The sequence below is a fragment of the Thermobia domestica genome, chromosome 9, assembly GCF_964235325.1.
Source record: "Thermobia domestica chromosome 9, izTheDome1.hap1.1, whole genome shotgun sequence".
Taxonomy (NCBI): Eukaryota; Metazoa; Arthropoda; class Insecta; order Zygentoma; family Lepismatidae; genus Thermobia; species Thermobia domestica.
The window spans coordinates 94,977,572-94,993,046 of record NC_137462.1 but is presented as its reverse complement, the minus strand read 5'-3'; the positions used below and the strand labels follow the sequence as shown (position 1 = coordinate 94,993,046).

Below are 15,475 nucleotides of genomic sequence, written 5' to 3'. Positions count from 1 at the left end.
AGCAATTGTTACTTAAAGAATGGACATACACTATTTCGATAATCGAGACAAGACGGGAAATGTTTACGATACTTTTCGTCTCGTCTCGATTCTGATCTCCAAAGAGAGACGAAAATTTTGAGTTGGTCTTGACCCGTCTCGAATGTAAAATGTTAATTCTCATGTTATTTTATTTGTTTTAGAAACGAGATGAGAAAGTCCTCTTCTCGTGAGCAACATTAAACCAAACCGAAATATTCTTTCCAAATGTCACGCTTCTGCTTGTAATGGTATGACCTGAGCGATAATTAGCACCTAGCTTTTAATCTTCTACGAGATAATAATAATAATAATAATAATAATAATAATAATAATAATAATAATAATAATAATAATAATTATTATTATTATTATTATTATTATTATTATTATTATTATTATTATTATTATTATTATTATTATTATTCCTGAAGATTTGGTAGTTCAAATATTGCATCCGAGTATTCAAGTATCTGAATATAATAAAACATATGTTATCGCTGATCAATCGCCATCAAAATCCTAAAGTAAAACAAACACATTACAATGTGCATTCGCGCAAGCACCTTGACCACTCAACCGCGATCGCTATGCGGTAAAAGATTCGTTTTTAGTTTGATTACGTAAGGTTTCTTTGTCTCCGCTTGCAAACTTGTATGTTATATTTCTTCGATTCAAAATTTCTTTCGTATTTCTTTTATGAAGTCGGAAAAGTTTACATTAATATCTTGAGTTGTTCTTAAACCGCTGGTTCACAAGTTTGTTTTTTCTCCACACGAAACTATAAATATGACAGATTGAATTCTCATACACCCCATTTCTTTCAAAGAAGTCGCCATTACCTGGTCAAAGACTTATTTCCGCCACGATTCATATTAACCAAAATAATTTCATTTTTCGGAAGCGGAACTTTCACTTTCCGGATTTCGGAAAATTATGAAATTCAGTTAAACATCGGAATTCAGAATAATTTCCGAACTCGGAAACAATCCGGAATTTAGAAAATTCCGGAATTGAGAAAGACTCCGGATTTCGAAAAAACGGATGTTTCCGAATTCCGGAATATTAAAGAAATCAGAAATTTCTAAATTCCGGATTTTTCCGAATTCCGGAATAATTCCAAAATCGGAATTTTCCGAATCCCGGAATTTGTCCGGTTTTACTTTCGGGAGTCCGGAAAGTAATAATTCGGGAATTGACTATCCCTAGTTTCTACACAACCTTTCGGAACACTAAGCTAGTAGCTGTCTACAAACAAACAAGTAATACAAAGCATTTTGTATCCTGCAATACGTCATGTATTAAAATCCGACAGCAGTTTCAGTATCTATCCTGAAATTGCATGTATCTAGTTACTGGAAGCTGAGGTATGAAGAATTGTATTGTGTCTTATACAACCCTGCAAACCACTGAATATCTAAACGGCTTTCGTTAAATCCAAGTTATAGTACTCACAGTTACATCCATTTGTGTCTGTATGATCGTGTTACTAATGCATACTATAGGACAGCGTTAGTAAGTCTTTCTCTGCTCTCCCGTAAAGTTGTGATACGATCTACTACAGAATAAAGAACCAATTATCAATTTAACGAAGTTGTTGTATTACTACTCCGCCTCTGTCAACTCTGGTCGATCTCGTTGACTCGACATATTTGCTTTTTTATACCCCTTTCTTCGTTTACTGAACTAAAGAGTAACTATTCTGAAATATACTACTGCGCATGCCTCGTAGATAAATATTTCTGATGCCAATAGTTTTCGTTTTGTCCAAGGAATGTTCTTTTTCTTATTCCCAGCATGACACTTTTATTACATTATATGAAGAGCATGTAGGTCTAAATACCTCATGTATTACATAGAATGTAGGTTTAACTCTTCCAGCAAAGAAGAAACATGTGATCATAGTATACAACCCACAGAAGTGATAGCTGGCAATACAGTGGTAGTAATCCCTAACAACACAGAGAGTGAGCAGTGCCCTGCCCGCTGGTCTAGTGGCAAGCACGTGCGCCTTTGGTGCATGGTGTCCCGGGTTCGATTCCCGGCGGAAGAGCATTTATGATTTTTAACTGTCCTCGATGTTTCTGTGTTCGTGTCCCTGTCGTTATAAGTTATTAGAAAAAGCAAGTTAAACGAGTGAAGCAAGTAAAATTAGCAATAAGTAAGTTACTAAAACACATTCGGTGAGTCAGTTAAAAAAAAAAGTGGCCAATGAACTGGCTGTTCGCGCCGTCCATGCAAGTTCGAATCTACCTCGGCTTGATTTTTTTTTATCCATTTGAGAGAAAGTATTGTTTCTTTTCGTTAAGGTTGTCTCTTTTCGTATTTTTCGCCGTCGTTCACAATTAAAGTAACTGGCTATTCTTATTCTTTCTACGAATGATGGATCTTCTCTTTGGCTTCATGTCAAACATATACACGTAATGAAAAGACGCTGTCGTTAATAATAATAATAATAATAATAATAATAATAATAATAATATGAAATATTACTAGCTAACTCGTGTGTGTATTTCGACAATATAATTTTATATTATTATGTGGAAATAAGTAAGGCTGGCTGGCGCCCGCCCCCCTAATTTTTTCGATGCGCCTTATGGGTCCACGGTGTCCAACGTTGGTCCCATCTCACTATCACCTCCTGTTCTCTCGATATAAGTTATCGACATTTTGCCTAAAGAGGGCTCTGCTTGGCTCCATGACTACCCACGGCAATGACTCTTCGTTCGTTTTTCGTTGAAGTCGCTTATTTTTCTGAGTACTATGAGTGCATACTGTCTAACGTTGCTCCCATCACTCAACAGTTTCCCGTTCTCTCGATATAAATTGCTAATATTTTGTTTGTAAGGGAGATATGGCGTTACAATCATTACGTTTGAAGAAGAATTGAGGAAGATATTGCCTTGCCACAAACAACACCTATTATTATTATTATTATTATTATTATTATTATTATTATTATTATTATTATTATTATTATTATTATTATTATTATTATTATTGTTTTACTTACTACTAATGTTGCCTACCTTTATTTGCAATGCAATGTGTTACTAAAAAGCAAACCAAATAACACTCCTCACCATTCACGCTCTCTCTGTGTCAGAGGAAAGCACATTTATTATATTATTCTTTCAAATAACACGTTTCACAAGTTACTTCACTTTCAATGTGTAATTTCATATCATCACTAGCAATCATCTTGTTCCGATACGAAAATAACCCCCTCCTGGAAAAAAAAAAAGCCTGGCCGTAGCGAAAGGGCGTGAACATTCTTTATGCGATTAATCGGGTCCAATATTTCAATAAGTCTCTGCACACAAATATTTCAGTAGAAGAGGAAAAGTTATTCAAACTTTCTGAATACCCATTTATGGGGGAAATTTGGTTCCCTTCGAAGTTTTTAAGAGTTTAAAGGGCCGCCATTTTGAACATTTTCGTCTGATTATTCTCGTTAACGAACTGAAGATATTTCACAATTAATGTTTGTGCCAAGTTTGATCTCAATCCGCTGAAAATTAGGGTGGTTACGGCATTCACAAATAGCGTTATATATATACAGATAGATAGATAAACAGACACACAGAGGGAGAGAGAAAAAGTGTTTTGCTCCCTTCTCGCACCTGTGGTGCGTCAGAGCTAAACCGGGCCCCTTTGCAAAACGTATTGACCAGCCTGACCTAAACACAAACCTCTTACTTGCTAACGTAGAAACGTGGTCGGGAGGTGTAAGGCAGATAGAAATTGTATTTTTAATAACCATGAGTATGGTTTACTTCCATGTTTTTCTTTTTACTTTTTGCAGCTACATCGGAACGTTCAATTTTTATTCTTTACTAATTGCAAATAGCGTTTATATTCAAAATATGAGGAATTTTGGTGGCATTTGTTCGGATATTTTTCTCTTTTGAAATGAAGAAAAGAATAAAAGCAATACGCAAAGACAAAAAGTATTATCAGTACTAAACCTTACCAATAATAATTGCTACGAAAGACTAAATACGATCTCTTTTACCATCTCTCATGAGCTGCATGTATTATAAACAAAAATTTTTTAAAATGTCCTCACCGAAGATTCGAACTGGCGATCTTTGCATTTGTAAGCCAGCACCTTAGCCACTACACCAACATCATAGTATGGTGAACGTTTAGTTTTCGGCGTATTTGTTGTATTTGTGTTTTATGTTCCCACTTCACAATTTTTACTCTTTTTTCTAAGTTTAACAGCTGTTTCTGGCTTTCCCTTTCGGTGTCGTCCTTTATTTACATTATGCACTATTCATATTGACAGCTTGTGTCCCTCTGCGATGTCTTATTCAGATTAAACTTTTCTTTTTGTCCCTCAGTAAACATTTGATTGATTTAATTCTCATACTCTCCACGGATGGAGAGCAGGAATGCCAGACTCGAAAAACAGGTGTACATTTACTTTCCTGACAGATCATACAAGAAATGTTTGGTTGTATGAAATATATTGAATTTTTGATCAGGGCCACAAAATTTTTGAACGGTCCCTAAATCGAGCTTTCGTATTTTTTCGCAGAATAACCACACCATACTGAGTAAGTTGCTAGTTTTGGTTTGGCCATACTATATGTAGTTCTCAAAATATACGGCATAAAATAAAATGCTTGATTCTTTAAAATATATGGAATTTTGTGGATCAGGGGCCACAAAATATTTGAACGGTCCTTAAATCAATTTTTTTTTTTTTTTTTTTTTTTTTTTTTTTTTTTTTTACGGAATAAGCACATCATGCTAGTAAATTGTTAATTTTGGTTTTGTTACACCATATGTAGTTCTCAAATAATAAGGCCTACAAGAATATTTTTGCCTGAAATATATTGAATCTTTTTATCCAAAAAGTGATCAGCTCGAGATCAAGTATATAACTTGTGAACATCTTGAGATTTCGTTTTCAGGTTCGCTATCAAATAAGTTCGAAAACAATTTCTGCGTCAAAAATTTCGGAGATATTTTGGATAGGGATGGCCAGAACCGGTTCCTGGTGGAACCGGTTTTCTGGTCTGAACGTTTCCGGTTCTAGAAGATCCGGTTCCGGAGCCGGTTTTTGCGATCCAAGTCTTTAACCGGTTCCGGAGCCGGTTCTGAAAATCCGAAACTTTGTGACCATCCCTACCGTAAACCCGAACTGCTGGCAGGCTGTGAACAGTGTGCTAGATGAAATGGTGGAAGCGACAGGCAGACGCCCAGGCGGCGGCCGCTTGTCTCATTTGGCTAAATAAACTGGGCAACTGGCAAACTCATTGGCTAAACAGGCGAACTGGCCAACTCATTTGGCAAACCACCCACTGGTGGACCAAAATTTTATTTCTGGGGAACAAGCAGGTCTGGGCGGAGAAGGCACAAGCGCATGGTTCTTTTTCCAGTGTTTTGAAGTTGAACTTTGTGCCTCCTTTACGGGTCTTTAAGGACTTTCGGATCCATTCCTGGAGCCGGTTCCTAAGATCCGGTTCTGGAACCGGGTTTTCAGATCCACATCTGGAACCGGTTCCTAAGATCCGGTTCTGGAACCGGGTTTTCGGATCCAGCTCTGGAACCGATTCCTAAGATCCGAGATCCGGTTCTTCGTGGGACCGGTTCTGCCAGAGCCGAAACTTTAAGGTCATCCCTAATTTTGGAACCAATTTATTAACTTTTTTCCTTTTTACGAACTTGCACTCAGAAGCTCAATTAGTTCATTGATTTTTAAAGTAAAGAAAAAAAGAAATAATTTTAAATATTTCATTCGTAAGTTGAGAAAATATTCTAAAACACATAAAAGAGGAAAAGAGATTGCGCCATAATATCTTGCTCTAGATAAATACAGCCTAGATAATTTAGGGTAGATTAGTATTGTCACTGTTCTTAATTATTGTATTAGGCAGGGTGCGAATTGGCGGGAGGGATGCCAGGGATTTCCCCCCCTGACAAAAATCTTTCCCTCCCTGGAGAAGAAAAATTTTATCCCTGGCAGCGATAACTTTTCCCCCCTCTGGAGTATTTTTAAATGGACATAAAGATAAGATAGAAAATGGCAACAATTCTTACTTTGTGTAGCTAACCTAAATATTACTTGAGTGAAAATTTATGAAAGATCTCATATATGTGTGTGTGGGGGGGGGAATGGGTGCGCATATGGGTGAAATTCATCCCCCCTGGGAAAATTTTTCAATTCGCACACTGGTATTAGGTTGGCACAAAGAATATGCAAAAAACACGTTAGCTCAAGATCAAATATACCTCGGGATCATATTTGTATTTTGTTTTCGGTTTCGCTATTAAAATTTCAATTGAAGTTAGAAGGTCAATTAGTACATTAATTTTAAAACAATATTAACAAAAAATAATTATTGCACTTCAATTGTTGCATAAATACGTTAATAACGTTCTGTCTTAACACTTGGAGTGCGTATGACCGAACTATTTTCTGTTCAGGAGTGGCAAGACACGCGTAATTGGAATTTCTGTCACAGGAGGGATCAACGAAATAATTTTATATTCTGCAGTAAGCTTTTGTGATTACAGCAAATTCTAAATGGGTGTATATTCAAATACAATTCCCACATTTAACTTAAAAATAGAATAATGTAATTCACAGTCAGTCACGTAAGCAATTACCTGTTTGTCTTCTCCTACAGTAAATGCAGCAATAGTTCAGAAACGTTCCTCAAAATTCGGATATAATAGCATTGAGAAGCAAAAATTGCGAATCTTTCCATAAAACGAGAATGCCTAAGGCGTAAGAGTGTTGCGCGTCAATAATAGGTGAGTTGGAACGATCGAACTGCAAAGAATCGGAACTCCATTGTGACTTGTTTCCATTTCTGTTCCGGTTGCTTGCACGAATTTCAGTTTGCCAACAGTACCTGAAAGGTAATTCTGAAACTGTGGTGCCGGTGAAAAACGCAGAATACATATGGGTGTATATTCAAAAAGTGTTGCGCGTCAATAATAGGTGAGTTGGAACGATCAAACTGCAAAGAATCGGAACTCCATTGTGACTTGTTTCCATTTCTGTTCCGATTGCTCGCACGAATTTCAGTTTGCCAACACTACCTGAAAGGTAATTCTGAAACTGTGGTGCCGGTGAAAAACGCAGAATACATATTGGTGTATATTCAAATACAATTCCTGCATTTAACTTAAAAATAGAATAATGTAAATACAGTCAGTCACGTAAGCAATTACCCGTTTGTCTTCTCCTACAGTAAATGCAGCAATAGTTCAGAAACGTTTCTCAAAATTCGGATATAATAGCATTGAGAAGCAAAAATTGCGAATCTTTCCATAAAACGAGAATGCCTAAGGCGTAAGAGTGTTGCGCGTCAATAATAGGTGAGTTGGAACGATCAAACTGCAAAGAATCGGAACTCCATTGTGACTTGTTTCCATTTCTGTTCCGGTTGCTCGCACGAATTTCAGTTTGCCAACACTACCTGAAAGGTAATTCTGAAACTGTGGTGCCGGTGAAAAACGTAGAATACATATTGCAAATTTTGAGATTTTTTCCTAATGAAACGCGACTAAGTAATTTTGAAATTCTATGTGAAATAAATACGCCGTAGCGTTATATAAATCTCTACGTGCAATGGGGTAAAAGGTTGTAAGTTTTGTTATGTTGTACTGCGGTTCAAAGGTTGGTCATAGTATTTCTTGCGTAGTTGTTTGAAAATACGTCATTCTCTTTCACTAGCTTTGCTATGTTATATAGAGTTAAAAAGAACAGTGCTAGTAGTTCTTGGTAATAGTCTTTTATAATTTTTGCAATGACTTATATGTTCGCAGTCAGCTCATATGTAATCGGAATGGGAACAGGAACTAGAATTGGAATCGAAATTGGAAGTGATCATACGCTACTAAGTGCTCCGGAAACCATGCGAATTTTAATATGTGTATGTGTGTGTATGAGAGAGAGAGACAGAGAGCCGAAATGCAATATTTAAGTTTTACGTCCCACGGTTACGTCCCTAACTAAGGAAAAAACCCACGCACACGACACGCGAGCCGAGGTGTGTAATTTGAACCGGGACTGGAGTAAGAATTGGAACCGGACTTTGAACTGAATGTAAGTCACCAAGTGCTCAGTGAACCATGTGTGATCTATATGCAATTTTAAAGTTTTGCGTCACACTATTATGCCGAATAGTCTAAATAAGACGGTAATAATGAAAAATGGTATGAAACCGCCCCACACACACATACGCTAGTTGGGATGTGTCATTGGAACCGGAACTGGCACTTGAACCTGAGTCGGAACTTTAATCTGAGTCGGAATTGGAAGCGGAACCGAAGTTGGGAGTGAACCACTGAGCCAATGCTACCCCAGACTTATGGGGTTTTTTAGTATGTAATTTCTGTTCCACTATGTTAAGTAAGGATGTCATAGTCTTTTCCTCATAACAAAAACGAGTAATACGGGTAGTCATTGTATGTTATTTAGGGTCATTGTGTTTTATAACGATTGAAAAAACGCGGTTGCCAATGTTATAGCATTTTTAGAATAATACATGTCAATAGCCCTTTGTAGAAGTTGCGAAATATGCTATAGCCTGTGTAATCTCTGTAACTTCTACGTTTTTACATGTAATCATAGTATTTCTAGGCTGAGTGCAATTTCTGCTATGTTCAATACAAGTTCATAGCCCTCTGTAGGGGTTGCTGCTATGCCGTTTCTAAACTATGCTGCTTGTAGCTTTTCTTGTGTAATATCTACAATAGGTAGTTGCCTTTTATAAAGTTTATAAAAATGGTCATAAAATTTTACAGCATTCTGGACATCATGCACTTTATCGCGATGGAACAAGTGCAAAGCCCGGGCAGTATGGCGGCTGGAATAGTATTTCTTGGGTCATCCTAACCACGAGGGCCTTAACGTTGCCCCGTTACTGAAGGACTGGATAAAGAGTTAGCGGTAATGTTTTGAACAGCCAGTAGTAGTTCTCAATGCACAATGCCACGAGCAGACCATCACACACAGAGTGAAAGAGTAATACTAGTAGATATTGTAATATGTACTATTGTATTTAGGGATTGCAAAATAGGTCATATTCTTCTATAACGGTTCAAAAAGTGGTCGTAAAGGGCTACAAAAATACCTCCGCTTCTAAATTGGTTGTAATTGGTTCACTTCTGCGTGTGGTGATTGCCTCTCTAGATTGGGAGTTGGAATATGTGTTGCATAGTATGTTGCTGCTGTGCCGTAGGCTTTCTTGTGTAATCTCTACAATAGGCGATAGTGTTAAATAACTAGTTGTAAAAATCTCCAGTCTTTCTGCTATGTTTGTAGTCTACTGGAGATGTCCCTGCGTTGTGTAACTGGTACTGGAACTTGAGTCAGAATCAGAAACAGAAGAAGAATTCGAACTGCAACTGGAACAGGAATCGAAACACTTTGCACATAAGCTGTACTTCAAAAACGTTCGCCAAGTGCCACCAATCAAAGTGTTAAGGTCCCCAAGACCCAGGTGTTGCACTTATATGTGACTAGTGCCATGTGTCACTAGAATTGCTAAACGTGCTTTTAAAAGTCATTTGTTCGAAAGGAAGATGAATTACTACTGTTACAGATTCAAGAAGTGAATCTTATAGCAGAGTGAATGAAGTGCCACAACTTGTACGAGATCGTTGAGTTGAAACTGTTCATGTAACAATCATAATTAAAGATCAATTTGTTGAAAGTGCAATCTGTGCAGGTATGACAGTAAGTGTTTTGGTTATTGAAGCAGGTTTATTGTTTCTGCAAGCTGCAAGTTGTTCTTAATAGGCATCGGCAGGTGTGAGTTCCTTCGTGGCCACCCACGATGGGAATGTTACATTCAAGAGCTGAGACTTACTTCATCTCCTCATGTATTTTATATTTTCACTTTTACAATAAAAGGAACGGAGAGTTCTGAAATGATTTGAAAGCAAATAGGAGAAGGAAGAAGAACATAGAGAAAGGAGATGAAGGGGTAGTGTACAAAGCAGTGTAAGGATTGTGATATAAGATACTTTATGGAAATAAAAAAAAAAATAAAAGGAATAAATCAAAATATGAATGATGTGATTCTTAAGAGAAATAGTACTGGAATTGCCAAACATGTTAAAAACGGGTCTTACGATAGACTGGGAAGTTGTCCAAGGGCAAGACAGACAACAACAAAGAAATAGAATGAAGCACAGTGGATAAGGAAAAAAACATGTTACACATTAATGAACTAGAGAAGTGGACTGTTGATAAATGATCTGAGGGAAAAACTCCCGGGGCAAATCGAAGCAAGAAAGCAGGTTTCTTATACTTTAATATTGTTCTACTTATAATTATTTTTTGTTATGTATTTGTGTTACTTCAATGTAGGCCTACACCTACCTTAGTATATCCATATAGTTTTATTTATTTAAAATTTAATGATATTTCTATGTTCTTTTCCATTGTATTAATTATTATTAGGTATAATGCATATAATTGTGTAACATATAAAGTTAGGTGCGCTAAGCATCAAGGTAAAAACTGTATGGTATTAGCAAGATGCAGGTGGGTATTTGGAGAGAGGTAACCCTGAAAAAGATAAACAACATTTAGATTGATCACAGAATCCAGAGAAGTCGGATTGGTTAAATGTCAGTCCCTGCTCCCCAAATAGAGTTACCTTTGTAAAAAATGAGGAGTGCTTACAACTTTAATTTTTGGATATGTTTATCTGTCTTACTAAAGTATGTATACTACTCAATGTCTCATAAACACAATGTTATGTTTCATTTTACTTTTAATAAATGTTTGTATTAAGCTCTGTTTAGAAATAGGACTTCTTAATACACTTTCATTTTTAAATGGAATAGTTTCCGTATGCTGTATTATACATACGGAAACCTCGGAAACCTCGTATCTTTTTCATAACTATTAAAATCTTACTTTAAATTGAGAAGTTTAATCTTTAACTTACCTTGTGGGATGTTGCAAGATTCGAAGGGAACACACTGAAAATTTTTATTCATGAAGTAGCCTTCTCTACAAATGCAACCGGGAGCTAGCACATTTTTACATTCTGGTGAAGGTATATTATCACAATATCGGTTGCAATATGCGTAAAGAGTAAAAATTTGATTTTCTCCGCACTCTGTCATATAAATAAAAAAATAATTTTAAAGTTAGCAGTTTGTTAAAATATCAAAAAAGAACATGTAGATAAAAAATGATCAAAATTTGATTCTTAAGGTTTGAGTTACTAATCAAGTCCATAAACTCGATTGCTTGCAAGTTGTTTATTTTCTGTTCACAGAAACACAAACTATATGTTGTAGTATATATGGAAACATAAATTTTAAAGTAAAACTAAGTTTTTCTTAATTTTTTGTCTGTTACATTTAACTAGTATTAGAATTCCTATCTTTAGCGGTCCTTCAAAGCCATCCTCCCCCGAAATTGTGTTTTGATCTACGAAAGACCATTGTAAATATATTCTCTTTCTGCTGTGAACAAACTAGGGAAAACAGAGTGAGTGAGTCGTCTTCCACCCTGCCATTAAAATCATACCTAAAACTAATGTCCAAGTTGCAATACCAATCACTCTGATCTCTGAGAACTTGGCTTCTGCATAATTTACCTTCTCTAAAAGCACTCTTTTTCTGTCTATTCCATTTAGACAGATTCGGTATGGGTGGCCCTTTTCGTAGTGAACTACGGCAGACATATTTCTAAATTTCACTGTAGCACGTAATTATCCTCACTTGACACATTCCCGTAAGTATATTCTTAAAGGTGTTGCCTATCAGGGGAAAGTGGTAGCATTTAAATAAAAAGTGACTATTCGTAATAATCTTTGATATCATGCCGTTATCAATTGTATATATGTGACACATCGTCTACGGAAACCCATACCTTGTACTGTACTTTGAACTATGTACCCACTTTTTTGGTCTAGTGTTCAAATCTGCTGTTAACGCAGCACAGTATGCCCTGTAACTAGTCCTACTGACCTCGACATACTACATTGTCCGATATTTATAATGAGGTCAGGCTACTGTACGTCTTATTGTTCAGTGGCTAATTTTATTGTCCTTTACTCCTCATAGGCACCCTAGGAAACCTAGTGTCTCCTGTCTCTCATCAATCAAAGATCCCAACGCGCGCTGCACGATCCTCACCGTATCCTCAACCAAGCTCAACTAGCTCCCCTCTACACGGATAAAAAGTTTTATATCCCTGTGATCCAGGTGGCGAGCCCTGCTTGGCCGAAGGTTGTTAAGGACCGATATTTACCAGTTATAAGTACCCTACATGACGCTGCTATCATTGAACGGTCTGCTGATGTGGTCAACACCTCTCCCATATTTTGCATACCAGAAAGTGATAGAGAAGTGCGCATCTTTTATGATTGTTCTGAGTGGGCCAAGTTCTACCATAGTTTGTCTCATGTTACGCTGCCTTGCATTACGGACTTAGCTACACAGTGTTCCCCGAGTGACTATTTATTAACGATAGATTTACAGCAAATTTTTTATCATGTGCGTCTTGTGCCAGAGACACGCAGATATTAAGGAATTCGTTGTGATGACCAATGCTTTCGTTTCACCCGTCTCCCTATGGGATGGGCTCTATCACCTCTCATCTTGCAACGTTTTCCGATACACGAGTTTACTCATCATGTGTCACATTTAGTGAAATATTTAGTGTACTATGATTATATCCTCCCCATAGGCACCTCAGAAAAACTAGTGTCTGCTGTGTTTCTACTTACTTCAGAAACATCGCTTGTCATCAACTACAACAAATCTGTGCTCTCTCCGATACATTCGGTGACATATCTGGGAGTTTTATTGGATCTAGACGCTAACCAACTAACTATTCGTGAAGCCTATCTCAATATTGTGCGTTCGTGCTCATAACGTTTGTTATTTCAAAGTAAATGTGTTCGTCAAGTTTTGGCAGGATACATTATGTGGTTCACCCCAGTTACCAAACTTTCTTACAACTTGGCATAGACAGTTTTAAACCAAGTGTGTTTTCCATTAATGTACCATTTTTATTCTCGGATTAATAGTGTGCCAGCAACAATTTTTGACCCAACCGGCATCTAACACAGTGGAAATGTTTACCGATGCTACTCCTACATCCGTAGCGATAGTACACGCAGACGTTACTATTTTACTTCAAGCTCAATTTACTCATACTTATCTCATTTTCGTTATGAAGATTTTTTTTGCAGCTGCGACTGTAATTGTGATGCAATTGTCATGTAAACTAAACTGTGTATTGTTATAATCATGCAGTTGTGTACTGCCTGAACAGAAAAAAATATGCAGTTCCTTTTATGTTATTTGTTTCTCATCTTGTATATCAAATGTCTGATTATGAAGTTGAATTTTTTTTCTACTGAAAATAATAAAGCAGAAAAACAAGACAGGGATCCCGTATCTTTTACATACTCTCAGCCAATCAGGGCTCGCCACATGGATCACACGGGTATAAAACCTGGGATCCTTGTAGAGAGGAGCTAGTTGATCTAGGTTATGGATACGGTGAGGATCGTTGGGGAGCTTTGATTGATTATTGATTGGTTAGTGTCTTTAAAGTACACTAACTACTTCGGCTCACAAACTTCCAGCCTTCTTCTGTAGTAATTTTCTGCGTTCAAGGTTCTGTCTGTAGCAGCAAACGTGGACATCTTTTGAAGGACGAGCATTGAAATTCTGCGTTCACACAGTGCTGAGTTAGATTTTACTTTTATGTATTTTCCATGTTACATAAGCTATAGAACTAAAAGTCGAGTAAAATAATTTCAAGTATATATCATATTGCTATTGCAGGAGTAAATTGTAGTACCTCGTATGTTGGAATAAAGACAGAGATCACTCACCTAGTACTGGACACTGCGAAACAGGAACACATGGTCCCTTGTTATATAAACGCACGTAGCCATTTACACACTCACAAGTAGGGTAACAAAGAGACGAACAATGCGCTGGTGTAAAGTCACATCTTATAGGACATTGGCGGCCACACGGATTGTAAAATTCATTTGGCCCACAATCTGATAAATAAAACGACGTATTGTAGTGCTAAATATTACATTTTATGTCACATGGTATTATTTACCTAAAATCTACTTACATGCGTATATCATGATAAACAATTCGGTATACATAAAGATACAAACATAAATGAGAAACTTTAAAATAAAACGCTCTAATTCAATACAAGTGAAAAACAAAGAAACGAATCAATCATTTGACATTTCAGAGTTTCTTACAAAACTGAAAGGAGTTTATGACTTATATTAACGATTTCGTACAAAAATGCACAAAATATATTGTTGTCCTGCTACTTCCTCATATAAAATAAAAAAATCTTTTAAAGTATTCGTTACCACTGATTCGTATTATAACAATTCTTCAAGTATTTGTCAACGTTTTTACGTGCCGTAATGTCATTTTATGAATTTAGATTTATAAATATTTTTCTATTACATTAGCATTTATAATATTTTCTGTATCTTTATTGCTCTTGCCATACACACTATTATCTTAGTAACAAAATTATTTGAAACACATAATTCATATATATATATATATATATATATATATATATATATAGCTGTTTAACTAAAAAGAAAGCAAATAGGGTTCAGTCTATTTTCAAACAATATTTCGGCTTATTTTCCAAATAGTTTTTCTGTAAGTAATGTTTCGTAAGTTTCCACCTACCTTATATTTTTTAAAATTTTTTATGGCTTTTCCTTTCCACCCACCTGATAATCCAGATTTTTCTTTACACCGAAATCTTAATGTTTTCTATTTATTTCATTCGCTCTGTTAAAACACTACTGTCAAGAATACTTCTCATTTAGTGAAATGGCAAACAAATTACCTGAGTTAGATGTAGGCCTGTACGTGTGTACTGAAACCCCGAAGTTCAACAGGAGAGAACATATTCCAACTAAAATGCCCATGCTGTTTAATCTATCACAATGAATTTCTGATTAATGATTAAGCAACATTCTGTTTGAAAAAGTTGGTTTATTGCTTGTTAGAGCGAATGTGTTTGATATTAACTCAAATGAACCATAATTCTACATTAAAGAAAATTCCAGGAAATCGTTGAAGCTCATACCGAGAGTAAACTATTTGTGTCACATAGCAATCAATAAAATAGAACATATTTTTATTGTTTTTCTAATTATTGCTTATAAAGAATTGCCTCTACAACATTACTTCAAGATTTTATAATAAACCAATCTTAATTGATTTTATATCCTTAGCAATGTTCATAAATTTAGACGAAAACATAGATTGAATATTTTTAATTTCATAGCAACACATGATATTTAAAACGTACTTAATAATATAATTATTTACATATTATGTATGAGTTAATTTGTAAATATTCCCTTTAAAAGGAAGTTAGAGTTTCGTTAAAAAATATTCAATTCAGTCTTTTTTCAAAATGAAATGAAATCTTTCAGTTTTACGTCCCACT

The 15,475-nt window shown here is 36.0% G+C and overlaps 1 protein-coding gene across 1 annotated transcript in view; it reads right to left on the bottom strand.

The window, feature by feature from the left end:
• LOC145694045 (rh5-interacting protein-like) overlaps positions 1-14,988 on the bottom strand; it is a 44,988-nt gene extending 30,000 nt beyond the window's left edge. The window contains exons 1-3 of the mRNA XM_081770184.1: positions 14,867-14,988; positions 13,857-14,030; positions 10,944-11,117 (exon numbers count right to left, since the gene is read on the bottom strand). Coding sequence (XP_081626310.1) covers positions 10,944-11,117; positions 13,857-14,030; positions 14,867-14,948 — 430 coding nt within the window. The 5' untranslated portion in view covers positions 14,949-14,988. The remainder of the gene's footprint in view (positions 1-10,943; positions 11,118-13,856; positions 14,031-14,866) is intronic.
• Between the last annotated feature and the right edge of the window lie 487 nt (positions 14,989-15,475).